Source organism: Thermothelomyces heterothallicus (genome assembly GCF_042370625.1).
Source record: "Thermothelomyces heterothallicus CBS 202.75 unplaced genomic scaffold P884_scaffold_24, whole genome shotgun sequence".
Taxonomy (NCBI): domain Eukaryota; kingdom Fungi; phylum Ascomycota; class Sordariomycetes; order Sordariales; family Chaetomiaceae; genus Thermothelomyces; species Thermothelomyces heterothallicus.
This window is the reverse complement of record NW_027192585.1, coordinates 496929-524833: the sequence shown is the minus strand read 5'-3', so window position 1 is coordinate 524833 and position 27905 is coordinate 496929. Positions and strand designations below refer to the sequence as shown.

Sequence of the window (27905 nt, the reverse complement as noted above, 5' to 3'; positions counted from 1 at the left end):
ACACACACCAGACGGTCAGCACGAGTTCGCCAGAAAGAAGGTGGTAGAACTAATACAACCGCTACAATGCCAAGGTAAAAAAAAAGTGATGTTTCTTGACTTTTCAGCAGCGTCTTTCCTTTCCTCAGCTGTCTTCTGTTCAGTACTGGCCTTGGCTGCTTGGAACCTTAGTGAACTGAAGTGTACATACCTCGCAAGTGAACAGGTCCCTTCCACTGCTTGATTTAGGAACGTGTTGCCCTCAACTCAGCAGTTGGTTTTTGCGGCTGTTGCTTGTCAATCGATCATTGGCCGCTACCAACGCCGCTAGGCCATCCTTGTGATTTAGGCCAGGTCTCGGGAGCCCCGGGCCGCATGCGTCTGCATTGGCGGGGGGCGACTCGAACACGCAGCATGGTTTCAGCGAAACCAATTTTCCGGTGTCCTGGATTCATTCGGCGGCCTGAAAGGCTCGCCTGAGTCGCATAGGGTTGGGATGCAACAGAACAGTACCGACGCCTCGGGTCGTTTGATCACCCCACTCTACGACATTCGGCACTCCGTACAGCACATAGCGATCACGTTCTCTGCCCTGCTTGTCAAGAAATTGCGTTCCCCGAAACCCATGCTGGACTCTCGAAACCTTTCGCCCTCTTACCTAGCGCGAGGGCAGGTGACCATTTTCAACGGTGAAAGCGGCATGTTTTTTGCTTGGCTAGGATCTGTGATGACGTGCCCATGTCTTACATCCGCGGGATCCTACAGGTCTCTTACAGGTTTTAACAAGATGGGAAGGAGGACCGATGAATATGTACGGAATACTTCCACACCAAGGGAATGACGACGAACGCATGCGAGGGGATGCACTTCGTACAATCCGCTCATGGGCGACGGATGTGGTCACGTTTCTCAACCTTGACCACGCATCCTCATGTGTCGGCAAGCCAGGTCGGCGAAAATACGAGACTAGCGCGTAGAATTGCCTGAGACTGACTATATAGGCACTCCTTAACAACAAGCTCGTGATGGCACTAAGGTACCTTGACGTTTGGTAAGGAGCGCATCATCGCATTTTTTTGCTTCACCGGTCTGCGAACTTCCCGGGAGCATAATTACCATAGTCACTCGCAGAAACTTCAGCGGGCAGCAGCAGCCAAAGGATAATTAATCTTGGAGAATCAAGTCCATCTTCGAACCGAAAAACCATGACGTATTAAGCAACCTAAAAACACCACCCTAGTAACGCGTAATAACTTAGTGGCACAAATAGGCCTAGGTAGCCTAAGGTCCCCTCTTCTGTCCAGCAAACCACGCCACTTAATAATTACCATGCTAGCCCACCTGCACTGATTGATAATTAGCATCAGTGCAGCTGTCGATCACAAACCACCCACCACCCGCCCAAGCACGCCCCGACGAGCACGAGCACGGCGCCCAGCCTGGGCCACCTCCTGTCCCCACGGACCAGCTCCCGCAGCGGGGCGGCGGCCACCGCCCGGCCAAACAGCTCCTCCTTGGTTGCCCCGCCTCTCTCCTCCGCCAGCTCGGACAGCTCGCCGGGGAAGGCGGCACCGGTTGGCCGTGCTAGTGTGGGGACTAAGGCGGCCGAGGCCGCGGCCAGGCCGCGCTGTGGGCGGGTGCTACGTAAGTGGGGCCCATGCGCAGGGTCATCAGTGGCGGCGGCGGCGGCGGTGGTGGTGGTGTCGTTGGTGGAGTTGCAGCGAGGACATGCCTGCGGTGTTCGGGATGGGAAGAGGCACTTGTTGACGTCGAGGTCAGCAGGCAGCTGGATGCGCACGGGGAAGATGGGCGCCATCGCGTTTCGAGGCTTTTTTTTGGTAGTTTTGCTTTTGCAAAACAGGCACGCGATGGCTGGGAGAGGGTCTGTGGATGTCGAGGGGCTGTGGATGTCCTGCTGGCTTTGGTTGTGACAAGCTGAGTCGTTGTGCTGTTGTAACCAAAGGTGAGCGCCTTATCTTAACTTTCGCAGCAACAAGACATGGGCAATCTGTTTATTCACGGTCGACAATTGAGGGGTTTGAGTACAGGCAGCCGTTAGTGCCCAAGGTGCCTCAGGTATGGGCCACGTCTGCCTAAGCTAAGTGACGGCCCCCTTCAGACGCGCTCCATGGTTGGAGCCAACGATTAGCGCTGAGTCAGTATAAAGCGATCAAGCTAGTGCTTTTTGACGTGAGTTGCCAACTCAGAACTCGTTTTCGTGGCCGATAATAGCTTTTCAGTTTGGGTGGTAATATATCTAGAACACGACACTGAGGGTGTGCTTTCGAATTGGGAAACTTGCCCTTTTGAGCACAAAATGTCGTGCATGCTTTGCGACAAAGAGCCGGCAGTGAAAGGAGCCGCCTTCTCTCGCAACCAAGTAGAGAGTAATTTGAAGGCCCTCATTGGGGCAATGAAGAGTACCTAAGGGAAGCGGAAGGAAAGTGGTTCAGGATACCGTTTTCAGGAAACTTTGGGGGGAAAAATCGAATCGGTTAGAGAGAGAGCTAGCGCAGGTAATGAACAGGGATCAGTAATTAATATTCTAGAAAATAACCTTTTGTCCGACCTATTACCTCCGGGATAACCATGACATTTACACATTTATTTTTTGATTTTTCCAGGGAAATAAAAGCCAACTGCCTATACCGCTACTTTTGGGCAGTTGCTTCTAGAGTTTCATATTAATTACATTGATTACATGCACTGGGTGTGATAGCCAAACGGTCACGATAGACAAAGAATTCGATAAGGGCAACAAGATGATCGACTGTTATAACTCTGATGACGATATCTCTCTTACTCAACGAAAGAAGCGAGAAGGCCTCATGGAACCGAAAAGAGCTCAACTGTGAATCCAATCCCTTTCTTCATCCGCTGGTATAATCTCCGCAAGGGGTCTCGGGCAAGGACAGCGAGGGCCAGGGTCTCAATCTCGCGGGGATCCCACCTAAGTCCTGAGCGAGGACGCAAATGCCGCTCTCAGATCCAGTTCCAAGTGCCGGCGATGACGCCGACAGAGAGATCCGCGAGCGCCTGGAAAGCGGCCGGGCTGAGGTCGAGGTCGCCCGAGTTGCAGGCCTCGCAGCGGTCGACGACGGTGACGTCGACCGACCTGCCCGAGTAGGAGGCGCGCAGGCGGCGGCCGCAGAGGGGGTTGTTGTTGGGGTTGCCGTTGGGCGTGGAGGGGTCGAAGTCGGCGTGGCTGAGGGCGACGACCAGGTCGCCGTCGCCGTTGCTATGGCCGCAGGCGCCCAGGCCGGTGTTGTAATAGGTGAAGCGGCCGGAGGTGAGGACGGCGCGCTTGGCCGGGTTGACAGCCTCCAGAGCGCCGTTAGCGTTAATCGGGGTTGCCGAAACGGCGCCCAAGATGGTGGTTGAGAGGGCGAGGAGGGGAGTGAAAGTCGGAACGAGCATGTTAGGTGATATTGGTGGGAGTGGCTTTAGAAGTTGGTTGCTCGAATCTGAAGGGTGGTGAGGGCAAAGAAGTTGCTACCTTTGCTCTTGAGGAAGGTAGAGTTACTGTCAAACAGGAAGACCGTACTTAGAGGCAGTCAAGAATCGAAGGATATATAGCCAAAAGGCTCTATACTCCGTCAAGGACCCCATAAGTGACTCGTCGCTGCGCAAAGGCCCGGTTCCCATTGTTGGTTCAACCTGCTCCTATTTCCTGGGGAGATCTCTATGCTAATGGCGCGTTGTGGTTGGGCAAATCGCTTCAGTTTGGGCATCCCAACATCCTCACATGGCCCGAAGAGGGGCCGGTGAGGCTTGAGGTTGACAAGATGTGCCGTGTACGGATGTTTGTGAAGAACGGTCACATTCCAAACCGGTATTATATGCGCTTTTCTCCGTGTACAGATGCGTGAGGAGCACTGTTTGCCTTGTCGTCTGTGTGATTCTCTAGAGGATTGGAATCTAGTAATGAGCATCATGTTTTCACTGGCCGTCTTTGATTCTCACCAGTATGTGATCAACTCATGATACTAGTCTTGATGTTTGCTTTCTAAATGTGATGCATGCTTGATCACGTTCCAACCCAGACTAGGATCCGCCCAATCTTTTGTTCAGTGCTTCGGGGATAGATCAGCCTTGTGATGAAGACTAGAACCTGATACCGGGCCTATTTTCAAGGACTTTTACTACGGCGAAAGGCAATATCGAGAGGTGGCATGCCCTAGCACGTATACTCAGCTCGGCGATGTGCTAAAGCGTGATTGCAGCTTTTCAGTGTTTGGTATTGTATTCCCGAGTACTCCCACTTCCGCAGGGTCTGGAGCCTTTGCATCCAAACCTTGGGCAGGCCGCCCGATGGAATGTTGACATTAATTAAGCTTTACTTAGGTACTCACCTCCGGTAGGTCTTGAGTTTCCTGCACCGGTTCCTTCTCTTGAACAATCTGTCGCGTTCATATTATATGGTTAATCAAGCACTTGATTACAAGGCCCATTCACGTAGACCTCCCTCGCCAACAATACGGGTAGAATTGAAAGAATGGGCAAATTCAACTCCAAGATTTCACCCTTCGCGTGATTACTTTCTTGCCAACGCCCCTAAGCGAGAGGTCTCTTTTAGTGCCGACAAAGGACTCAAGTTCTAGCGGTATTTCCTGTATGAACATTACCTGTCAGGTGAGGTACCAGTGACTGCTTCACCTGTTTGTTTCACTTGCAGGAATGAGAGATATGTACCTTAGGTACTCTCATGTTTTGCTCATTCCCAAATTCGGTCTTGCGCTTGACAGGTTTCGAGTTCTTCCTTTAGCACCCGGTAATTTAGGCGCCCCAAATCATAAATAATAATTACACCATGGACTGAATAGAATCTAAGCTACTGCACACTTAAGTTAACTTTATCCATAAAAAACCACCGACATGCCCTTTTGTGCTTACGCAGTAATTATGCGCTAGAGTCGAAAAACACGTTGGACAGAAGATTGGTGTAAATGGTTCATTTGTAAGGGGCCTACCCATGTCATGCCGTTGCTGTAATGGGAAGGTCGTCAAGTCGTGAGCTATTACCAGAAATGGGACAGAAACTGCTACACACATGATCGCCCCGCGACGCGTGTACCCCTCGCATTCTTCGGAGACCTCGCACTTGTTCAAGGGGGAAAGAACCGTTGACATTTTAGATCAGTGAGCAGCTGTCCGCCAAAGGCTGCCCCGCATAACCTAAAGCGAGACTTCTAAAAGATTGCACTCAACGATAGCTTAATTAATACATTAATTACTGGTTTTGGCATTTTCCATCGACACGATGGACTGCGAGCGCGCGCCCTTAATTGAGGGTAAGCTGCTTGCGGTTGATGGGTCATCGCCGCCAGCGCCGTGGAAGAACCCTTTGAAAAACAATCAGGCCACCAAGCGGCGTCATCCTCTCCGCGGATTCCTGGAGGCCATCCTAACAATCAGCCCTCTCTTGCTCGTCACGTATTACGCGTTCTTCCAACCAAAACTTCCCTTCCGCCACCCAGTCCAGCCCCCGGACCCTCCCCAGCCCGTCAGGTATCCCGGCGAGCACATCTCCTGGACACCCTGCGGTACCATCGACAACCCGTGCACTCGAGTGCGCCAATCTGACGGTCCCCGTGGACCACTTCGACAATAACTCCAGCGTCGAGGCCGGCAATCGACGGCGTGGCCAACCAGTTCGACTGGTACGAGTCCCGCCTCGACGCCGAGATGATAGCCGACACGGACCGCGTGCTCGAGGGGTTCGTCGACGAGTGCGTTCGGGCCGGCGAGGAGCGCTGCGCGCTGGCCGCCATGGCTACATCCAAGGAGGAGCTTCTGGACCTGCTGCTGGAGCGGGTCGCGCGGCTGAGGGACGAGCCGGTCGGGGTGTACGTCAACGAGACCCGGTGGGGTGTCCTGGACTACTGGACGCTCTGGTACAACGGCGTGTTCCCCGCGCTGTACAAGCCGGCGGCCTGGGGGGAGCTCGCGGACCGGCTGGCCGCGCTGTTCCGCGGCAACGCGACCGCCGCCTGGCTGGCCTACGGCACCAAGCCGGCCTGGGAGAGCCTCGGAGACGCGTTCAAGTTCATCTCGATCAACGACGGGGTCTCGGGGCCCGACAAGTGGCCGACGGACCGCCTCGGGCTGCTCGACTACCTGCTGCCCTTCTTCAACCAGTCCCTCTTCGGCGAGGCCCAGCTCGACTACTACTTCTCCAAACAGGCCTGGACCATCCCCCATGCACACAGCTACGTCCCCCGGCGCAGGGTCGGGACGGCGCACCCGCTGCTGATCCTGTCGACCACGTACGACCCCGTCTGTCCGCTCGTCTCGGCCAAGGGGGCCGCCGACGTGTTTGAGCGGTCCCGCCTGGTAGAGGTCAAGGGCTACGGCCACTGCACCCTGGCCGTGCCGTCCCGGTGTGTTGCGCGCCATGTGCGCGACTTCCTCTACGATGGCAAGCTGCCGGATGACGGCCACGTGCGGTGCGGGCCGGACGCCAACCCGGCCTTTGCCAAGCCGGAAGAGGCAGACGCGCTCTCGGAGGCCCAGTCCTTGAGCGAAGAGGACCGGCGGGTTTGGAAGGCGCAGCAGGAGCTCGCAAGAGATGCCTGGCTCGGGCCATGGAGGAGGGGATGGTAATATAATTAATTACTAGCCCGAGGTACACACCATATGCCTGGTTATCAGGCCATGCGTTTGCGTGCAGGGACGCAAACAAGCCATCATGGTGAGGGATATTCGTAGATAGACAGCCACGCGGCGCAACTGGCACCTGCTGGCATTCATCTTAAACTTTCGACCTTTGCTTCCGTGTGGTTCTGCAGTATAAATTAAAGCTGATACTGATACACCTCCGATTTTCGGTTCAACTGTCATCTTGTATGGTCCCTCCCTAGCCGGAACGACAACGTGGGCCAGTAGATTAGCAGGTCCCAGCTCCTTCCAGCGCTCCAGCATCTCGTCGTCGTTCGGCACCCACACCATTCCCAGCATGGCAGCCGCGTTTACAACCACCCCGATCAGTCCGGCATTGCGTCTCGGAACCACCAATATCCACTTCCTATCCAAGACTACATTGTGTGGTACCGCCTTGTTGCCCTCCTCGTCCGGCTGGTACCCTGCCGCCCTGCCGCCCTCTCCCCTTGGCTCAGCAGCGTCTCGTAGATGCCCGTAAGCGCGTCAGCCGAAGGGAACTCGCCGCCGAACCGGTGGATAGGCAATAAACGTACTTGGCTTGATTCAGATCTGGCTGAAAGCGATAAGTATACGAGTCAAATTCGTAACGGTTGCTTTAAGGTTGTTGCTCCTAGCTTGGTCTGGCGCCACTTCTATTATCGTAGGGGCGGCTCCATAGCAAATAGCTTTTAAAGCATTGATTAGAAATACAAAAACACATATTAAGGAGGTGGATATCCAGAGCTATGGCCATCTTAATATCGTTCACTTCAAGGGGGCTTGAAGATTGGGTAGGGGTAAGCATAGCTAAATATCTAGTAATTATTAAAGGTAAGGTACCCAACTTAATTATAGGAGTGCGCACTGTGCAGCGTTTATGTGCAATCGTAGGAGTCTTGGCCCCGGGTTTCGGCACCTATGTGTACCCGATCTACCGTATATCTTATGAAGACGACGTATGGAATTCATGGTGTTGACTCGCTGGATTCTGATAGGTATTGGCATGTCCCGGTGATCATATCACTCCACCACTCCAGGTCTAATCATAGGATGAAAACCCTGTTAATGATCCTAGGCAGGAACCAAGAGACTTGAGATAATAGATAGAAGACGGGCAGAGCTTGGCATGATTACATAGGAATATCCCCTTTCTTCACTCCCGGCCGCCTCCTTCCAACAACTGATTAGACCCCGCAGTTCGTTAACAACTTATGCAATGCGAACACACCGATTGGAGCTCGGATGAGGTCCCGATAGCTAATTAGAAGCAATATATCATTGGACTGTTCCACACGACAGTAGAACAACGAGCCCCGGTGCGCCGAACCAAAAGCTGCACATCTGTAACTAGATAACTCAGTAGAGTGCCTCAGTAAGAATACTACGTAACAATAGAGGGGGGCCCCGTGATCGTGAGTGTGTTACCCAGTATATACACGCCTCCAAACATACTGCATCGAGGTTGTCACTGTTGTCTCCTCTAGGGTCCCTCCAGCTCAAGGATTCCCATTGTTCGCTTACCTTTGTCCTCGGGCTCATTGGGCGGCCACACGGAGAAGGTGGCAGTTTGCATGCCGGTACGGCGAGCCCTGGCCGACCCCACGCTTGGCTGCGACAGCAGCAGGGCCTTGGTCCAGGAAAGGGAAGTGACAAGAAAAACCGGGCCTTGGCGTCTTAGTCGCTTTGCGGTTGAGATGTTGAGATCCACCGTGATGCTTGCCCGCTACATGTTTGACCGACTTACACCTCCTTGATCGGGAAATGGTGAAGATAACCACCAAGAGGTGCGTGATCAGCACGCAGCATTGCATGCTCACAAGGAGGTCTCGGCGCCCGGCTTGTCTTTTTCGAGGGAATACGAGCAACCAGCCGGTTGTTGCATTGGGAATCACGTACAAATGATGTATGATGCATATATATATAGAGAGACAGCCGCGTGAAGGGTCAGAGGGGAAGCCGAACATAGCTCTTTCTTACATCATCGGAACACCCGACTGCTTTGCATAAGGAGGTAGACAGGTCCGCATCAAACCTCCATCATGAGAGTGAAGGTCCTGTTGGCCACCGCGGCCGCCCTGGCCCGCCTTGTCGCCGCCGCCGGCACCGCGGCTTCGGCCAGCAAAATGGAAGAGCTCATGGACATCAAGACCAAGCAGTGGGACGAGGCCCGCGCCAAGGGGCTCTTTGGCGGCTCGCTCCTGTACCGCAAGATCACCTCCAAGCAGGCCTGCATCAACGGGGTCGCGGGCAAGGGCACGGCCGCGTACCGGTGCAACAACGTGGACCTGCACGGCTTCCTGAGCCACGAGGACCTCGGGTCGTCTACCAAGGCCGGCAACGACGTCTGGGGCTGGACGTCGCCCGACGGGCGCGAGTTCGGCATCGTCGGGCAGACGGACGGCGTCGGCTTCGTCGAGGTGACGCGCAGCGGCAGGCTCGAGTACCTCGGCCGGCTGGACACGCAGACGACGGCGACCAGCTGGCGCGACATCAAGGTGATCGGCCACCACGCCTACATCGGCGCCGAGTCCGACGGCCACGGCCTCCAGATCTTCGACCTGAACAAGCTGCTCTCGGTCAAGCCGTGGTGGAACCCCGTCTTCTGGCGGCCGCGGACCTTCAGCAAGGAGCGCGACCTGACCGCGCTCTTCACCGGCTTCGGCGCCTCGCACAACCTCGTCGCACACGAGGAGGCCAGGATGATCTACGCCGTCGGCGGGCGGTCGGGCGCCAACGCGCGCAACACGACGTGCGCGGGCGGCATGTTCATGGTCGACGTGTCGGACCCGGCCAACCCCGTGTCGCCCGGCTGCATCCCCCACGACGGCTACGTGCACGACGCCCAGTGCGTCGTCTACTCCGGGCCCTCGGAGAAGTACCGCGGCCGCCAGATCTGCTTCAACTTCAACGAGGACACGCTCACCATCATGGACGTGACCGACAAGAAGAACCCCGCCGTCGTCTCGCGGACCCCCTACCGCGGCGCCGCCTACACCCACCAGGGCTGGCTCGTCGACCACACCCAGACCTTCCTGCTGCTCGACGACGAGAAGGACGAGCTGGACGGCACCGACCCGGCCGCCGACGGCCACACCACCACCTACATCTTCAACGTGACCAACCTCGAGGGCCCCGTCAACACGGGGATCTACAAGAGCCCGGCCAGGTCGATCGATCACAACCAATACGTGAGTTTTTGCAAAACCTCTCTCCCCCTTTCCCTTTTTCACCACCATCCTCCACCCACACCATACACCAGCCATGACTGACATGTATGATCCCCCGCGGTTAGGTCGTCGAGGGTCTGACCTACCAGGCCAACTACGGCTCGGGGCTGCGCATCGTGGACGTGTCGGGCGTCGAGCTCGATCCCACCGGCGGCAACTTTGAGGAGGTCGGCTTCTTTGACTGCCACCCCGAAGACGACGAGGTCGGCGGTGTGATCAAGTTCCTGGGAACCTGGTCCGTGTATCCGTACTTCAAGTCCGGTTACATCCTGCTCAACTCGATCGAGCGGGGTATCTTCTCGCTGAAGTACACGGGAAGGAAGGCCAAGTATGAATAGATAATTAGCTGTAAGGTTAGACCACGCGGAAATAATAGGAAAAACAAACGACATCAGGCTCTCGAACGGATGACTGACGCTCTCGGCGCGCACGTGGGGCGGTTTGTCGATGGATGTGCGGAGCTCCCAAGACGCTCGCAAAGCCAGGGCCTGTTGTGGGAACGTCTATTTACGGGAAGACTTGCAACGAGAGGTCTCCTTGGGGTCGCGAGCTTCTATTAAGACCGGGGACCGGGGCCAACCACAACCGAAAAACAAGCAACCTCACCGCACCAGTGGGAGAACCCAAGATGGAGCTTCCCAGCAGATATGTCTAGAAGGCGTTTCTTCTCTTTGTTTCCCTTTCCTCATTCCAGACACCGATGCTCCTGTATTTCCAAACCCCAACTAAAACAAGCCCAACAGGTCATCGCTGCCCTTACCCCCTGAGGCATTGCCGTTCCCGTGCCCAAGCTGCTGCCTTGGCGGGGGCGGCGCACTCGCCCCGCTCAGATCGAGGCCCTCGAACCCGCTCATCAAGTCGCTCAGGGCACCACCACCACCAACGCCGCCGCCGCCGCCAGCAGCGGCCGCTCCCCCCGCGCCCGCGCCGACTGCTGGTCCCGGGGCGGGCGCATCAAACAGGCCCATAATGTCCGCCATCCCCCCGCTCGGCGGGGCCCCGAAACCGCCGGTCGACACCGGACTCGCCACCCGGTCGGGCGTGCCCGTCCCCGCCGGATTCTGCTCCGCGCTCGCGGGGGCGGCCCCGTCAAAGTCGATGTCGAGCAGGTTCTCGATGTTGCTCTGCGGCGCAGCGGCCCCGGCACCGCCCGCGCTGGCCGCGGCGGCCACCGACGCGGCGATCGGGTTCTCGGCCGCGTTCTGGCGCTGCTCCTGGATCGCGGCGCGCTGGATCGCCTCCGCGCCGAATCGGCCCTTCCCGACGAAGGTCTCGGGCGGCTTGTGGTAGACCGAGGCGAGGGTGGAGAGCTCCGCGAGGAGGGTTTCGAGAAGGACCGGAGGAAGACTGTTGACGGTGGTGGTGATGGGCGGTTTCTGGGCGAGGATGATGTTCTGCATTGGAGAGTTAGCATCCTAAAAAGAAAAAAAAAAGAACAAACAAAAAGGGCGAAGGGAAAGGGGGAGGGGGGCAAACCTTGGCGATGTCCAGGTCACCGGAGAGAAGGCGCCAGTAAATGTAGGCGCGGTCGCGGATGTCGGGGTTGTCGCTTTCGGCCGTCGCGAGCTGCAGAACTTTTTGTACGAGGCCCTGGTTGCTGCTGGGCTTCTTGAGGAACAGTTTCACCACCGCCGTGAGAATTTGTAGCTGTGTTTGAGTAAACTCCTCCGGGAAGAGGTCAACAAATCCCGATAATATGGCGTCGGCATTGTTGATCTTCTCGGCATACTCGCCCACGATCCAGATCAGAGCACCCCGGGCGTTGGGATCGTCCAGCTCGTCGATGTATTTGCAGAGTGTGGGAATGACGCCCTCGTAGCCGGGGTACTTCCGAAGGATGTCCTTGATGACTACAATGACCTCTTGGACAACATAGTTGACCTTGGTCGCGATCAGGTCCAATAGGGCATTCACGCACTTCTCGCTTGCCGCCTCGATCTTGATGGCCACCTGGCCGATGGCCTTGACGGCGCGCTTGACAAAGTCCATATCAACCTCGAGGGCATACTCCTTCAGCTCGGACAGAAGCTGGTCAAAGTTCCTCTCGTTCGCTATCCTGACCATGATCTCGAGCTTCTGGAGTTTGACGTAAGGCGGGTCGTTGTACTTGCAGAAGAACACCCTGAGCTCCTTGCTGAGGATGTCCGGCTTGGCCTGCAGGAGGAGGTCGATGTTCCTGAGGGCGACGTACTGCACCTCTGGAGCAGAAGAGACGAGGGTGACCAACGGAGGCGCCATCTTCTTCAGGTACTGCTTGACAAGCTCAGGGTTGATGAGCTTCATGTGGGCAAAGACGACCTTGACGGCAGCCAGGACGACGCTGGGATTGACGTGTTGGAACTGCGGCGCCACTCTCTCGCAGATGTGCTCCGACTCCTTGACGTCTGTCGGGGGGTAGGCGGCCAGGGTGGTGAGGATCGTGACTCTCCCCCATTCGGTGCACTCGTTCAAGGCCATCAGCAGCTTCTTGAGGGTGGCTGGTGTGACGACCAGGGCCTTTGTCTCGGGCGCCGTTTCGTTGATTTCCGACAGGGCTTGTACCGAGTTGGCCACCACCATCGGGTTCGGGTCGCCGATCATCTCCTGCAATGTCTCGAGGAAACCGTTCTCGATGCACATGGTGGGGTTCAGGTCGAACAGCTTGGCTACGCAGATAGCAGCCGTCTTGCGCACGTACGGCGACTCGTCCCGCAGAGTCTTACGCAGAGGCTCCTCCATGTAGTCCACCATTTTGTCGACACGGACGCAGCCCATAGTTCGAATCGCCAGCGCGCGAATGAGGGGATTGGGGTCTTCCGAGTCTTGTACGAAGGTGTTGACGGCGAGGATGCAGAGGTCCGGGTGCGTCTTGGCGTAGTTCCTACGCACTTGTTAGTTTAGAACGGGGCAGACAAAAAAAAAAAAAAAAAAGGCGCGCTCCTTGGGTCGTCGACTGCCTACATGAGATACAGATAGACCAGCTTCTTCTGGTCCAGGTCCGACGTCGCAATGTTCTTGAGCACATCAGGGAAGAGCGCCGACACGTCCTTCCCCAGAGTCATAGCCATGATGGTCTTCTGAATGGCTTCCTTCCGCTCGTGGGCGTATTGCGACACCAAGCCCGCCCGCAGCTCAAAGGTCTCGCCCTTACGCGGGGGCGCAAACGCTCCGCGAATGCGGTTTACGGCCTGCGCCATCGTTCGAAGCTCGGTCTAGGGAGGGGTCGTCGACGTGTCGGCAAGCGGGGACGATGTTGAAGCTGGAGCGCCCGACGAAGGGCGGTGAAATTGCCAGACGCGACGAAAAGGAATTCGCGCGGTTATTGCGGGCTGCTCTCTTTCATTCCCCAGTCGCACAGTGCCGGTCGTTGGCAGACTCTTGGGTGGTGCTGCGCGAACAATGGCGACTTGCTGAGACGCTGTCGCAGATGGGGGTGGGTTCAGGCACTCGTGCTCTCTCAACCGCCAACAAATAAATGTTCAGGTCCGGCCACGAGCATCCCTGGTAAGAGAGGTGGCTTGCCGTGTCCCGCTTCAGCCACACAGCTTTGCACTATGGATGGGGTGGCTTCAGGCTACTCTGTGGGTCCATCTTGGCAGTAGTTATGCGGCAGCTCTTGCAAGAACCTCGCTTCAAATGATCCGGAACCACGTTCGACGGACCCGTGGTAACCTAAGCCCAAGAAACAACAACCGCAATGGTAGGAGGACTTGTATCGTTGATACTTACCAATCTAACTTACCATTCTAACTATCCACAGGCTAGTTTCCCCAATTTGCGCCGCCTGTTCATCGAGGCGAGGACCGACGACGAAGAGCGGGACATTTCTCGGAGGGCTGTAGGTCACCCATATCAGACCGTTGATCAACATCTCGTCGCCTTACTCACCATATTCCTCTCAGTTCTACAATGCTGTTCTTTTTCTAGGATCAGTCGCCGTCTTTAGCTTGATCGCCCAAAGAATCAATGCACGATCTTAATCACGGTTTTTAAAGCTTGGGACCTGAAGCAGTGTGCACTCGGCTTTGATCTCATTTCTGTCACACACATATCGCGCCTTCTTCCGCAGGCAGTTCGCAGCCGACTCGACTCCCACGTAGACGGCATGCATTTGGTCACTGCCTTCGTCTCCGTGGAAGCAGGCCAATGGCAAACAAAAAGACGAGGTGCCGTCCGATGATCGTCTAGTGGACGGTTGATTAAAGACCAAAAAAGCGTCACCTGTAGGATTCGAACCTACGCTCCCGAAGGAACTGCCTACCGGCTAACCAAGGACTAGCAGGGCAGCGCGTTAACCACTCCGCCAAAGTGACTTGTGCGGAGCTGAGCTACTCTGTGATCAAGAAAAGCGATCTCGCCCAGAGATCGATTGACCCACACGCATGGTGAGCCGGGCCCCGGATGATGATCATAAGGGCCAACGCAGTCTTGAGAACGGGTTAGCCACCATGTCACTCTGCGCGGAGGAGTAGTTGACCTCGCTTTTCCGTGCAAGAGTCAAAGCGAGAATAATCCGCAATACAAGTGCAGAAACTTGCCTGTACAATACATACACCATAAGACAGTACCAGTTCATCGCCTGCTCGGGGACTCTCAGTCCGACTCGCTCTCGTCGTCCAGGAAAGCCAGATCTGCCCTCCGCTTCGCCGGCCCCTTCTTCCGCACCGCAGGTCTCCTTTCGCCCTCGTCATCGCTCCCCTCGCCACTCCCACCCTTGCCTTCGCTACTGCCCCCTTCCTCGCTCTCATCCCCCCCACTCCCTTCCGACTCGTCGACACTCATCCCCCTCCCCGCCGCCCGGGCCGCCGCCCGCCTCCTGGTGCCTCTCCCGCCCCCGCCCACGCCCCAGCTCTTCTCTCCCTGTATGACGTCCCGCAGGTCCGCCTGCAGCTCGCGCATCTCCCTGATCTCGCGCGCCCGCGCCTCCGAGAACCGCCCCGTCATCCCGACGTCCGCGAGCATCTGCTTTAGGTGCTTGATCTTGGCCTTGGGGGTGTCGGCGCCGTGCTTCTTGAATTCGACCGCCCAGATCTTGCGCACGCCGCACTTGTTGAGCTGGGACTGGAGGAGCTTGATCTGCGCCTCGTCCGGCGAGTCGGCAGGGGCCGAGGTCGACTGTTTGCCGGCGGGCTTTTTCGGGTTGCGCTTGCGCTTCGGTGGTGGGGGCTCGTCAATCACCGAGGAGAGCTCGCTCGAGGAGTCATCGGCAGCGGCCGTGCTGGAGGAGGGTTTGGCTTCGGGGTCCGGCTTGGTTTTTGGTTTTTGTTTGCGCTTCGGAGGCTCGTCGATTACCTCGGACAGCTCGTTCTCACTGTCTTCTGATGATGGTTTGGGGGCCTCCCGTTGCTCTGACAAGGGCTTGGTCGTCGAAGAATCCGCAGGTGCGTCGGACAGCTCGCTGTCACTGTTTGTCGGCTTCTTGGACTGCCGCTTCGCCTTCGGCTTTGGTGCCGCTTCTTGGTCGCTGGGGCCCGAGGCGTTATCCTCGCTCTCCGACGGAGCCTGGCTTTTCTTTGATCGTTTTACCAATTTACGTTTCTTTGCGGATGGCGCTGGTTCATCCTCCACATCGCTTTGCTGTTCAGCGTTGGACTCGGCATCTGACAGGGTTGGTGCCTTTTCTCCTCGTTTCCTGCGCCCATTGCCACTTTGCTTCTGAGCAGGCTTTGCCTTCTGTTTGGAAGTGGGAGCGGCGTCTTGGGGTTCATCGGCTGTTTCAAGCTCTTTCTGCCGAACGACCCGTCAGCAGCAGTCCACGGAGGGTGGACGGTGGGCAGCAGTGCTCGACTTACCAGAGTGTCGAGGATAATCTGCTTGCTTTTGGCCTTCCAGTCGCCTTCCTTCAAGAACCCTTGCTCCAAGCCGAGTCTGTCCTCCACATTTTTGCGCGCGTAATTGACTGTCAATTCATCCCTCTTCGGGCTGTTGTAGATCTCGCGTACAACGTTGGCAAGCTCTTTCGCGATAGCCTTGTCAGTCGCTTTGGCGGGGGGCATCTCGGCGAGGATGCAGGCGCAACGAAGGATTGGTCAACACAGAAAACCAAACCAAGGAAATCTAATGACCTAAGCCGTCTATGAATCGGACGTGCGCGGCAAAACATGTATGTTTGTTGATAATGCCCGCCCGGTGTCGCCGTCAAGGTACCGCCACAACCGTTGCGAGCGACACGTCCAGACGCGTTGGTGGCGAGGATCAGCATGGGCCTGGTTACAATCGAGCCCAGCCGTGCACAGACCTTAATTTTGGGTTTACTATGTAGAATATTACCCGGTGGTTAGTTGCTGACTAATTAGTTCAGGACTACCACCTGTCTCCCGACAGGTGGGGCCAAAACCCCCGGACATGCCAATATAGCCGGACAGGTACGCGTCCAAATCCGTATCCAATTTTACCAGCCAACTCCCTATACTCGAAGACACAACCACTGCCACAAGCCCAATTGAACCTACTCTCCTATATACGATGCCTCTAACCGACCAAATCTAGGAACCGGCTAGTATATAGGCCGCCAAATGGCTCCTTGCCGCTCAAGCTTGCCACCGAACTAGCCATTTACCCTATAGAAAGTAACCTAGTATTTAATATACGGCTTAGCTATTTAAGACTAGAAAGACCTAGGTTAGCCGGTACTTAAAGTCTTTAAAGGATACTAGACTTCTAGCTACTAGTAGTAATATAGTTAGAAGACCTCGGTCGCTTTGAAATGACGAAGATTCCGCCCTCGAAGGATACGCGTACTAGCTTATCGAATCTGGTTCTCTCGCTACTAAAGATCTTCTCTAGGATACTACTAACCGTTTACGGGCACGTTACGATCCTCCCTGCCCTCCTGTTAATAAGCACTAATGGTCGTGTTAGAAATAGGATTATCTATAGTTTTAGCCGATATTCTTTAAACTAGTCGAAGTAAACTAACTCTTGGCTAAGTAGTAGGTAGAAGAACTAGAGATGTTCTTTAATAAGCTTGAGGACACTATCGAAAGCTTTAAGATTACTATATCTAGCTATTAGAATATAGATAAGACTAGATATATACTTATATTATTAAATAGGCGGTTTAAGATCTTGATAATTAAAATAGATAAGAAGAAGAAGGTTAGTATCTTCCTCTTTTCTAAGTGTTAGTTTAAAATAAGTATTAGTTTAGAATACTAATTATAATATTTTATTAGCTAGAGATTCTAGACCTTTATAACTAAGAGTTAATAAGTATAATTAGTATTAGAAATACTATTAGTAATATTATCTTAGTATTCTATATCTTTAAATAGTAGCTATTAGAAGATTAGGATATTAAAGGTCTTAATAAGGAGATACGATTCTATAAGTTAGAGATAGTATTTAATAATACTAAGATTATAATAGATTAGATATAACATTTTAATAAATACTCCTTTACTATCTATACTAAGTTCTAGTAATATAGTATAAGCTTTAAGGAATGGTTTAGTTATAACTATTATAATTATAGTCCTACTCTTAGTATATACTTTATTAACCTAGACGATATTACCTCTAAAGATTCGGTCTATATATCTATACCATTAGAAGAACATATATACTAACTACTTATCCTAGATAACTTTATAGGATATTATAACCTTAAACTTTATAAATATTACCTCTCGTTCGATATTATTATTATCTTCCTCCCTCCCCATTTAATATACTTTATCTAGCTAATAGATATAGGAGTCTTTTACTATCTTAAGGAAGTATATTAACGACATCTCTAGTAGGTAGTTCGAAACGGTAATCTTATATTTACCTAGGTAGACTTTATCAAAGGATTCTAGGAAATCTAGGATACTAGTTTTAAACGCTAAAATATTATAGTAGGATTCGAAAAGACTAGTCTTTTTCTATTAAACTAATATATTATAATAGACCAGATTAGGGAGAAAGTATCATCTAGTATAAGCGTTAGATATCCTATAATAATTCCTAATAACAAGCGATAGGTATATATAAAAAAAGGTATTAACTATATTTAAAAGTAATATCTTAAGCTTTTTAATTCGCTAATATAAGAACACTTTTAGGATATTATATTAATAGTTAATAAGGGTTAGCTAGTATATAAATATCTAAATAACTTTACTAAGGATAAGAGAGCCCGTCTAGCTATACTATCTATTAAGAAAATATAAGGCTAACTTGTCAAGCCAATAGGAGAGGTTATAACAAGTATAACCATCTAGTAGATTTAACAGTTTCAGGAGATCCAAGCTTAAAAGAGCGCTAAGGTAATTCGAGATACTAGCCGAAAAGCTACCTATATTGCTATCAAGCAGATTAAACAAGAGTATAGGGAGGAATATAAAGTCTAGAAAAGGCGCCTAGAGAACAAGATTCCTAGTACTAATAGGCATTACCTTCGTATAGTAACCTTTACCAAATTCCTAGAAAAGACTAATAAGAACGATTATCTTCCTCTTAACGATAATAACCCTCTCTAGGTTCTACTAAAGGAGCGTTAGCCACTAGTATTTTTCGACTTTAGAGATAGAAAAGAAGTCCTAATCCCCTAGTTAGCTAAGAAGCCGTTATTAGAAGTTAAACTCCTATCCCCTAAACATCCTAAGATATAGATTAGTAGTATAATTATAATATTAATTAATAATAGTAATAATGACAGATTTAACTTTATAGATAATAAAGATAGATAGGAAGAGGATATCAAATCATTATCTCTATCTAGGGTTAAGAAGGAGTCTCTATATATAGCTATTATTAAGGATATTAGGAGGTTTAAGAAGTAATAAGCCTATAAGTCTATAGTAATAATACCAGGGATAGAAGATAATAACTATTATTAGGAGGCTAAAAGAGAAGGTATAAGAGAAGGTACTACTATAATTAAGAGTGTTAAGAGCGATAAAGATAGGGGGTATAATATAGAAGGAGAGGGAGACGAAGGCAAGTTATATAACCCGTTATTTGACTAGTTATAACCGGGTAGAATTGAATTTTACTACGTTTTTAAGCTTTTTAGAGCCTAGTTTACAATTGAACTATTTATAGCTATTTAAGGCTATTATTACAATGGTAATTAAACTTGATAGCACCTTTTGTAAAGACGTAATTATATAGGAAATTTGGTGGCGATGTGTCTGGCTATATTGGTATGTCCAGGGGTTTTGGCCCTACCTATTAGGAGACAGGTGGTAGTCCTAAACTAATTAGTTAGCAACTAACCACTGGGTATATACGTTAATTACGGATTCTAACTTGTTCTAATACGGAGTATAGCCGGTCAAATCCCATTGACTATATGTATTAATTAAGTTTTCTCTCACGAGGCACGATGTACTTCTAGAGAAGACACTCGAACTTGGGCTTGTTCTAGAGGCATAGCTATGATAAATTCTTCTACCTCAATTCCGACTTTTGACCAGCCATTATTTTGGAATTCATCAAGTACAACTCACAGTATCATTAGGCCCCGCCTCCACTTACCCGCTGATTAGGCACTGCATATGTAGAGGTGACTACAGGAGTGTACGACACGTGGGGACCTACCTTGTCAATACAAAAAATAGCGTTGCTCTCAAAGTTCCAATAAGACAGATGATTGCCACATGTCACGGCAGAAGAGTGCCCAGTATGGAGTAGAAAGCACAGCTTAATTCGCATTCGATTCTACCAGAACTTCAGGGCCAGGATGAACTGATCCCCGGTTCTTCATGTGGTAGCTAGGCTCTCTATGCTCAATATGTCTCGGCATTCACACTGGTTCAGAGTTGAGTTGGAAGGGTTCTTGAAGCGTTTTAGGCTAATTAAATCACTGGCTTCTTTCGATTCGTAAAACTCACCGACGACATATCGAGATGTTAGTAGATCCTGAACACGTCTACAATGAGAGTACTGTATACGGTAGTTATTCACGCCATTACGGAAGGAATGAAGGTCACTAGTGCTATTTCGCTCTCGTCAAGGCACATATAGTGGGAGCATCCCTGGAGAGAGGGAGGGAAGAGAAAGGATACTAGAGTCTAGCTGCAGAAGACGGAGGTGATCAAGAAGAACAGTGCTGATAATTGAGTAGCCGGTGAAACCAGAAGTCAAAAAAAAATCATGAAGAGGCAGAATTTTCCATCCAGATTATGGACCTCTCCATCGTCTTCATCCACATCCATGCTCATCTCTTGAAAGAGCTCTCACTGAAGCACTTCTTTGGAGCAATCTAGCAACAAAATGAAGTCCACCGGCGTCATTGTCTGCCTCATCAGCGCAACCGCCCTGGCTGCCCCTGCTGACCGTACCGAAAACAATCTGGCTGAGAAGCGCGATTCATGTGGTCCCGGCTTCCCGTGTCTCAAGGGATACTGCTGGCTCAACAACTGTTACCCTGGCGGCTTCTCGATGAACAAAAGTAATAAGAAATGCTGGACGACCTACTGCGTGAGCAGCCACTTCCAATTTCCTAAACGTTAAAAGGAGCAATATGTAACTAGTAAAATACAAACATATAGGCCTTCCGAATATCACACTTCGTCCTACGGCTTAGCTTAGAACCGTGCTGGTGCATTCCTGAAAATAAGGAGACCATCGACGATGAGCTCTGTATGGCATGCCTTGTTGAATGGTGATCCACTCAAACTTGATCCTGACTTCGAAGGTCTGTACGGGAAACAGCTTAGATTCATTAATTGATGCAGTCTTCGTCTGGTTGGGTTAGGGTTTACTAATTACCGGTCTCAGATGTTGTGTTCGGAATACGATATCATTCGCGCCCTGACCCTTGTTCCTTTTAATGCCAATGAGTTCCAAGCTTGGCAAGGATACTTCAGGGAACAGCCAACCTGATCACCAAACCCTCCGATTCACTCTATGATATGCAAGCAGAGAGCATAAAGCCTTGTCCAAGTTGCAATCTCAACCCAGAATCTACCATCACTGCATTACTATGGCAGCCTCTGGCAGTTATCTTTTGAGTCTCACCACGCTTGCGCATGCTTTCACCCATTCCCAGCTGCACAAGCCCCTCTTGTCCCTCTTGGCTCTCCATGGAACGGTGAGGGGGATACTCGCCCACCCGGACCCCAACCCCAACCTCCCCTTCGTGATCAACACGTGGTCCGGCCCCTTCACGGCGGCTACCGACGCCGCCTACTACACGCTCACCAACGCCACCGGCACCGGGTCGCCAACCGCGGCGCTCGACGCCGTCGTCGCCGGCTGCTCGGCGTGCGAGCGGAACCAGTGCGACGGCACGGTCGGCTTCGGCGGGTCGCCGGACGAGGCCTGCGAGACGACGCTGGACGCGCTCATCATGGACGGCACGACCCTCAACTCGGGCGCCGTCGCGGGGCTGCGGCGCATCCGGGACGCCATCGCGGTCGCGCGGGCCGTGCTCGAGCGGACGCGGCACTCGCTGCTGGCCGGCGACCTGGCCACGCGCTTCGCCGTCGAGATGGGATTCGGGCCCGAGGGCGACCTGAGCACCCCGGAGAGCAGGGCGCTGTGCGAGGACTGGCGCAGGGGCGGGTGCAAGGGCAACTACAGGGTCAATGTCGAGCCCGACCCGGAGACGTCTTGCGGTCCCTACCGGCCAGTGCCGCTGCTGGCTGGCAGAGGGATTCGGTTAGAGGACGGGCAGGCGTCGCATGACACCATCTCGATGGTCGTGATTGACCGGAATGGGATGATGGCGGCGGGGACGTCGACCAACGGAGCGAGGTTCAAGGTCCCGGGCCGCGTCGGGGACGGGCCCATCGTCGGGAGCGGGTCATATGTCGACGGCGATGTGGGCGGGTGCGGCGCGACGGGCGACGGGGACATCATGATGCGATTCTTACCTTGCTATCAGGCGGTGGAGAACCTGAGGTTGGGCATGACGCCGACAGAGGCAGCCGAGGACGCGGTCAGGCGGATGCTACGGAAATATCCAAGCATATCGAGCGGAGTGGTGGTGGTAAACAACAAGGGCGAGCACGGCGCGGCAGGGTCAGGTTGGACATTTACATACTCATTTCGAAGCGGGAAGATGCATGCGGCCGAGGTCGTGAGCGTACCACCACTGGCGGCCCCTCCAGTTGGAAGGAGGGAATCAGATGATGCCTTACGGGAATTGTAAAGTCGACAAAATCCATCAGAAAATCGACACAAGTTCAATCACAATAATCAACCAGTTTCACGCCCAGCGCGGCTCTCGATTCAATTTTTAAGGGATTAATTATCTGAATCAGACGAACTCAAAAAAGTCTCGGACTGGCGCCACTTCCCCAGGCGCACAGATCACCTCGCCAGGTAGTTCGGAAACCACCAGGTCTTGGCATGCAGGAACCGATTAGTTGTTACCCCGCTTATTCAGCGCTAGTACTGTTTGGGCGGCGCCAATCTCGTTGGCCCTGACAGTTCAAGGGTTCTAAGGTGCGCCAGGTACGCTCACCCGCCCAGACCAGTCAATTTTCCCTCATCAACTTTGGATTTTCGAGCGACCGCGCATTTCGTCGCAGCGGCTTCCTTGCGGCGCGTCGCTGCCTTTCCTGGTCTTAGGGCCATGCCATTCTTTTCAAAACGTTGATCATGAAGCATTCAGTCATTCTTTAGCCAACTTACATTTCCACACCCACGTGTTCGACGACGACGATCTACGAGTTCTGATCCCGGTTCCGTCGAGGATCCGTCCCATTCCTTTTGAGAGCAGCAACAATGCGCTGCAACGTTCACTTGTTCTTCAACATACTCGCCGCCGCCACAGCCCGTGCTGCTAAAGGGACAGTTTGGGCCACACCTCACGAGAGTTATTCGTCTTCCGTCGGCGTGCTGGGCTGCAAGGTCGACACCAACCGCATCGCGTACTGGCCGGCCTCGGTGGACTGCGACAACATATGCGTGTCGCTGAGCTACGAGGGGAGGAAGGTCCATCTCTTGCGCATCGATCAGTCCGAGGGCGCCCACGACGTGAGCTACGATGCCTGGAACTACCTCCTCACGGGCTACTCGGCGACCGAGAAGCCCACGACCGGCGGCCCCGTCGCCATGGAGTACGAGGACGCCGACCCGTCCGCCTGCGCCGACCTGATCCACACGAAAGGCAACAAGCTGCCGCTGAGCGCGTCCAACAGCATGAACTTCCTCGCCAGCTGCCTTTCCCATGACACCTGGGTCGGCAAAAACTTCGTTCTTTACAACATTCTCGACCCCGTCTGCTCCTGGGGCACCGACGAAGTCTGCACCCTCGATTGGCCGACGGACAACCAGGCCAAGTGCCCATCCCAGCTCGGCACCCCGTCGGTTTTGACCGACGACCCCGTTTACAACATTCAGTACATGACGGGAAACAGAATCCTGGCTTCCAGCGGGCAGGTGGTCGCTAGCGGTGGGGCGACCATCACCCCACCGTCGGACTTGAGTCAGAAATCTGGGGGGCGCATGGCGAGAGGCCACGCCGTGGTGGTTTTGGCAATGAGCCTAGCATATTGGCTTTTGTGGGGGATATGAGCTCGGCACGTTGTGGCGACCGGTCGACCTTCTTTTCTTCTCTTTTTTTGGTTTCTTTGGGATGGTGCTCGTTGATTTTGGATACCCCTTCGTGCATGGAATACACCTCGATGACGACGGAAGCTTAAGTTTGATTTACAACCGGCCCAAACCCGGGTTAACACGCTGGACGAAGGAATGAAGCGAGGAAGCCGAGGCTGGTGATGTATGACACTCAGAGTTGAACTGCTGGACCGAGACGGCACTCGGTGCATGTCTTAGATGTGCCGCTTGGCGCTGTCAGCTCTTGTCTCTGCTATGGTGTCGGGCGAATCGGCCGGCAGTTTAAGATTTCAGTCATAAAATAACAACAACTCAAGCGACATCCTTTCATCAAGGGCCTAGCACGCCGTCTACCTGGCCACTGGCGTTAGGTATACGTTCAGCTTTCCTTTCTCCCACAGATTGTAGATCCGCTGTTTGCTCATCCAGTCCAGGCTGTCTTCGGCAATCCGCAGGTCAAAGTTCCATAACATCCGGGTCAGAATGAGACGCATCTCCATGTAGGCAAGATTCTTGCCGAGGCAGTTGCGTGGGCCAAGGTGAAACGGCTGGAATGCGTCCTTCCGGTCGCCCGCAAAAGCCGGGCCGCCAAGCCACCGCTCCGGGTGGTACACAAAGGGATCCTTGAAGTGGTCGTCGTTGTGGTACATGGCCCATTGGTGAACTGCCACTACGGTCTGTCTCGATGGTCAATGCCAAAAAGATTCTGTGGGGGCGCGAGTTTTTCAACTCGAGCTCACCTTCTCGGGCACGTAGTTGCCAGCAATGTTCGCACCCCCCTTGGGCACGACGCGTGGCAAACCTGTTGGGACGGGGGGGTACATCCGCAGTGCCTCGTCCAGGCAGGCCAGGAGATAGGGGAGAGTGCTGACGCTGGTGAAGTTGATCTCGTCTTCGGACTTGAAGCTTCCGCGGATCTCGGCAGTGAGCTTCTCCATGGCCCGACGATTCGTCAAGAGGAGGTACGTCACGCCCGATAGCAAGGTCGCCGTCGTCTCGGACCCGCCGATGATCAGAATGGCACTGTTCGCTTGGAGTTTCTCGAGGGTGAGCCCCTGAAGAATTCCAGTCAGTATTCGCGTGCTCCTTCAACCCGCTCTTCGGCGGTAATGAAGCGGGAACAAGTTACCCATTCGTCAGCCCTCCTGAGCAGACCGTCGACCAAATCCGGCCTCTCCTTTCCCGCTTGCATCCGCCTTTTCAGCTTTTCCATGGTCATCTGCATGTGCTTCTCGCGCTCCTCCTTGAACCGCGAGGGGATGAGGGCCAGCACCAACTTGATAATCGCAGGGTAATGCGCCAGACTCTGAAAGATGGTTCCTGCACGAGCGACCTCGAAAATCGCTTTGACCCAGGGGTGGTAGTCGGAGCTGTCGAGACACCCGAAACTGGTGGTGGCCGTCAGCGAAACCATCGACCTTTTCACAACCCCTCCTTCTCCCCCCCCCCCCGTTTTCCCCTCCTCCTCTCCAGCAGAACAAGCAGAAATAGCGCCCGTGGGCACCAAAAACACCTCCTGACGTACCTCTCACCAAACGCCAGATCACCAATCACGTCGAAGGTGGTGTAGTTATACCACGCCGCAAGGTCGACGGCCTTGCTGCCTCCCTCGCTCTTCTCCCGCAGCCGCCTGATCAGCAGGTCGACGTAGCCCTGGATGAGCGGCTGCTGCTCGCGCATGCTGCGGTCGCTGAAACCGTGAGCCATGGTGCGGCGCAGCAGCGCGTGCTCCTCGCGCCCGGCGTTGACGATGTCGGTCGTCACGCCCTCCACCGGCCTGTAGAACCGGTCGTACTTGAGCATCTCCTCCCCACCTTCCGAGCCCCCTCCACCACCGCCACCGCCGCTCCGGTGCCCCATGATGTCGCGCCACGCGCGCGGGTCCGAGAAGGCCAGCTCGTTGGGCGCCACGCGCACCACGGGGCCGTAGCGCTTGTGCAGCGCGAGCATGTCGAAGGGCAGGGTGCCCGCCATATGCCGCAGGGCGTAGCCCCAGCGGGTGGCGCGCATCAGCAGCGGGCCCGGGTACCGGCGGAGGGGGTGCAGGAAGAGGTTGTAGAGGACGTGGGAGACAACGTAGAGGATGAGCTGCCGGGGGGACGCCTGAGTCAGCCTCGGTCTGGTCGTTGACGGGTTTCGGATTGTTCCAGTTTGCAGCGCTGGGAGTCAGAGAAGGAGGGGGCGAGAAGTGTATAGTAGGAGGTATTGGGGAGGAAGAGAGGGGGGGGGAGGTGGGTTGGTTTCTGGGTGGTTCATACAGATGCGAAGCCAAGGGCCAGAGCCTGGCCCACGCTGAGGTTTGAAAGCGCCATTGTATCACTGCAGCGGGCCTCGTTGTCGGGAGGATTGTATGCCGCTTTTTTTTTTCTTTGGTTTATTTGCGATGCCTCGAGCGGCTCGCCCTTACCCGGATCTCAAGGCTGGGCATGAAACGGGGATGTGGGTTTGCTCGAGTTGGTGTTCTGAACTCGGCCGTTTTGAGGAGGGTTGCAGCCGGTTCGGGTCAGTGGATATTCCCGGCACCTCGGTCTCGCTTGTCGCGAATATCCTGCCCTCTACGCTTTTTACCGGGTACGAGTACGATGGACGAGCATGATCACTTGACTTGGCCCAGGATATTATCCACCCGCTAACACCACCCATTGAGTGAAGATTCTCGAGTCTTGGTGGGCCGTGATTTTGATGGCTTGGCTGACTTGGGCAGTTATGGCTGTCGGCAAATAATTATTGCATGTTACGTCGGCTCCAGAGTCAAGCCAAATGTCGACGGAGGGCGATGTTCTATGCTTTTGAGGGTTGTTAATTATGGGAGAGAGATTATAAGGTGTGGAGTTAATCAAAGAAATGGTGTCGAAGCAAAAGCGACGCCGCAATTGCCTGCCAGCAATTGCACCTTAAGTATGGCCGTAGATATTCTGACAAATGGGAAACACCACGATTTGACTCGACTAATTACCTATCTAGGTACCTAACTAATTAATGATCAATGCACGGCTACTTCTTCACTGCTCGACACGTCAAACTAGGTTGACACTGCTTGCAACGGCCATGTTGATAACTCTTTGCGCAAGGCCGCCGTATCACGACGATACTTCCAGTAGATGCTTTGTCACGCCGCATAGTTGACCTCAGCTAACGTTAATTACCCAGTGCTGGCGTGATGGCCTTCCTCAAGATCAAGACCTTTATGTTCTTGGAATGAGAACTGCAAACACTATGAACTCCCGGTTCCCTTCTCCTCTTGACCTCAACCTCGACCAACCCCCGGCTCCTGCGCTAGCTGACCATTCCACTTTTGCCGCATCGTAGCCACAACGGTCGACCTCTTCATCTTCGGCACTGCTGAGCCAGCGACAGCAATCATGGCGGCCTCCATTCAGTCACCTTATCTAATCTAAATGTGATAAGTCATGTGACTGAATTTTCCGGATCAAGGTTCATGCATCGGATCATCGTTAATCCCAAGCACTATCTCTCACTGTTCTCACGAACCAATTCGTCTGTTGGAATTATCATCCGCTCTTTGCATTTAGATTCCGCTAGCTGTCACGCAAACGGCTCTGGCTTCTTCTGCCAGTCCTCCGAACCCTTAATCAGATCTCTACAAAATGTCGGGCCTGATCGTAGTCCGGCTGCCCCGCAGAATCTCCAAGTCGCGGTTCCTCTCCATGGGTGCCATCTCCTGGGTTTACCGGATCACCGAAAGCATTGTAGTTAAGTATTCTAGAGATATAGGTGCGGGCGAGATAGAGCGAGAGAACGCCATCTACGACATCTTCGAACAGTACACGCCATGCCCATACGTCATACAGAGCTTCTACCGCACCGCCAACGCCAACTTCCTTCCGTTCATGCTCGCCAGCCTCGACACCCGTTTAAAACGCAATCAGAGGCGCGAGAAGCACAAGGTCCTCCAGGTGCTCCGGATTGAGGAAAGGCATCTCATCGAGCGCTGGGCCGCCGAGCTCTGCGCAGCCGTCGCCTGGATCGAGTCTCTTGGCCTTGTCCACGGCGACCTGCGCCCTCCAAACATACTCTTTGACGAGCAGGATCACCTCAAGCTGACCGACTTCGACTGTGTTGCACGCATCGGAGATGCTTCCTCCGGCAATGCCCCGCCATGGGCACGCCTCTACCCCGACCCACTTACCGGCAAGGGACGTTGGGGTCTGCATGGTCCGAAGACGGAACAGTTTGCGATCGGCTCTCTGCTGTACTGCATGACAAGGGGCCACGAGCCGTATGGACACCCAGACGATAACCCCGAGCTCGACGTCGTCAGGCTGTTCAAAGAAGGCGTTTTTCCACGTGTACACGCCGAAAGCGATGAGCTAGACTGCATCATAAATCGCTGCTGGACCGGATATTACGAGTCGATAAAGGACTTAGCGGAGGTGGCTGCCCATCTCCCAGGGGCCAAAGACATGGGCGCCGCTACCACATTCAGTGCCGAGTACTGTGCTCAGAAGCGTAACGAGTGTTTCCAACTTGTTCAGGAAGGCTTATTAGAGATAGACGGCGCGTGAGGATCCTGAGAAGGTGGAGATTTGGTTGAGCAAAACGCAAGACGGTAAAAGGGGGGGGGGG

At 53.6% G+C, this 27905-nt stretch overlaps 11 protein-coding genes and 1 non-coding gene across 12 annotated transcripts; 6 read left to right on the top strand and 6 right to left on the bottom strand.

The window, feature by feature from the left end:
- Positions 1–1311: 1311 nt before the first annotated feature.
- On the bottom strand, positions 1312–1795 carry P884DRAFT_302199 (uncharacterized protein; the record flags this gene model as incomplete). The annotated part of the gene is made up of 2 exons (XM_069444920.1): positions 1312–1320; positions 1397–1795. The coding sequence occupies 2 exons, from the start codon at positions 1793–1795 to the stop codon at positions 1312–1314; spliced, it is 408 nt and encodes a 135-aa protein (XP_069295125.1).
- Positions 1796–2961: 1166 nt separating this feature from the next.
- On the bottom strand, positions 2962–3396 carry P884DRAFT_279859 (RlpA-like double-psi beta-barrel-protein domain-containing protein-containing protein; the record flags this gene model as incomplete). The annotated part of the gene is made up of 1 exon (XM_069443368.1): positions 2962–3396. One exon carries the CDS (start codon positions 3394–3396, stop codon positions 2962–2964), a length of 435 nt encoding a protein of 144 aa, XP_069295124.1.
- Positions 3397–5595: 2199 nt separating this feature from the next.
- P884DRAFT_207673 (TAP-like protein-domain-containing protein) lies at positions 5596–6582 on the top strand (the record flags this gene model as incomplete). The annotated part of the gene is made up of 1 exon (XM_069438807.1): positions 5596–6582. A coding segment is annotated over one exon (987 nt), but the record flags the coding sequence as incomplete, so codon positions are not given.
- A 2025-nt stretch (positions 6583–8607) lies between these two features.
- Positions 8608–10294, top strand: P884DRAFT_229519 (uncharacterized protein). Its single transcript, XM_069439756.1, has 2 exons — positions 8608–9806; positions 9911–10294. Exons 1-2 carry the CDS (start codon positions 8658–8660, stop codon positions 10181–10183), a joined length of 1422 nt encoding a protein of 473 aa, XP_069295122.1. The 5' UTR covers positions 8608–8657; the 3' UTR covers positions 10184–10294.
- Positions 10295–10298: 4 nt separating this feature from the next.
- P884DRAFT_249053 (adaptin N terminal region-domain-containing protein) lies at positions 10299–13256 on the bottom strand. Its single transcript, XM_069440580.1, has 3 exons — positions 12786–13256; positions 11322–12705; positions 10299–11239 (listed from the first exon to the last, which is right to left on the bottom strand). Exons 1-3 carry the CDS (start codon positions 13019–13021, stop codon positions 10571–10573), a joined length of 2289 nt encoding a protein of 762 aa, XP_069295121.1. The 5' UTR covers positions 13022–13256; the 3' UTR covers positions 10299–10570.
- A 227-nt stretch (positions 13257–13483) lies between these two features.
- Positions 13484–14011, top strand: P884DRAFT_263192 (uncharacterized protein). Its single transcript, XM_069441738.1, has 3 exons — positions 13484–13524; positions 13585–13662; positions 13727–14011. The coding sequence occupies exons 1-3, from the start codon at positions 13522–13524 to the stop codon at positions 13802–13804; spliced, it is 159 nt and encodes a 52-aa protein (XP_069295120.1). The 5' UTR covers positions 13484–13521; the 3' UTR covers positions 13805–14011.
- A 28-nt stretch (positions 14012–14039) lies between these two features.
- On the bottom strand, positions 14040–14137 carry P884DRAFT_t145. Its single transcript has one exon. It is a non-coding gene; the product is annotated as a tRNA-Ser (tRNA).
- A 280-nt stretch (positions 14138–14417) lies between these two features.
- Positions 14418–15972, bottom strand: P884DRAFT_249050 (uncharacterized protein; the record flags this gene model as incomplete). Its single annotated transcript, XM_069440579.1, has 2 exons — positions 15617–15972; positions 14418–15551 (listed from the first exon to the last, which is right to left on the bottom strand). The coding sequence occupies exons 1-2, from the start codon at positions 15818–15820 to the stop codon at positions 14418–14420; spliced, it is 1338 nt and encodes a 445-aa protein (XP_069295119.1). The 5' UTR covers positions 15821–15972.
- A 4052-nt stretch (positions 15973–20024) lies between these two features.
- P884DRAFT_313967 (nucleophile aminohydrolase) lies at positions 20025–21958 on the top strand (the record flags this gene model as incomplete). Its single annotated transcript, XM_069445236.1, has 3 exons — positions 20025–20231; positions 20303–20393; positions 20744–21958. 3 exons carry the CDS (start codon positions 20025–20027, stop codon positions 21904–21906), a joined length of 1461 nt encoding a protein of 486 aa, XP_069295118.1. The 3' UTR covers positions 21907–21958.
- Positions 21959–22254: 296 nt separating this feature from the next.
- P884DRAFT_294127 (uncharacterized protein) lies at positions 22255–23636 on the top strand. Its single transcript, XM_069444260.1, has one exon. It carries the CDS (start codon positions 22485–22487, stop codon positions 23274–23276), a length of 792 nt encoding a protein of 263 aa, XP_069295117.1. The 5' UTR covers positions 22255–22484; the 3' UTR covers positions 23277–23636.
- Positions 23637–23668: 32 nt separating this feature from the next.
- Positions 23669–25630, bottom strand: P884DRAFT_302192 (cytochrome P450; the record flags this gene model as incomplete). Its single annotated transcript, XM_069444919.1, has 5 exons — positions 23669–23995; positions 24059–24373; positions 24448–24706; positions 24844–25406; positions 25577–25630. The coding sequence occupies 5 exons, from the start codon at positions 25628–25630 to the stop codon at positions 23669–23671; spliced, it is 1518 nt and encodes a 505-aa protein (XP_069295116.1).
- A 1196-nt stretch (positions 25631–26826) lies between these two features.
- P884DRAFT_263185 (kinase-like domain-containing protein) lies at positions 26827–27899 on the top strand. Its single transcript, XM_069441737.1, has one exon. It carries the CDS (start codon positions 26927–26929, stop codon positions 27842–27844), a length of 918 nt encoding a protein of 305 aa, XP_069295115.1. The 5' UTR covers positions 26827–26926; the 3' UTR covers positions 27845–27899.
- Positions 27900–27905: the final 6 nt, after the last annotated feature.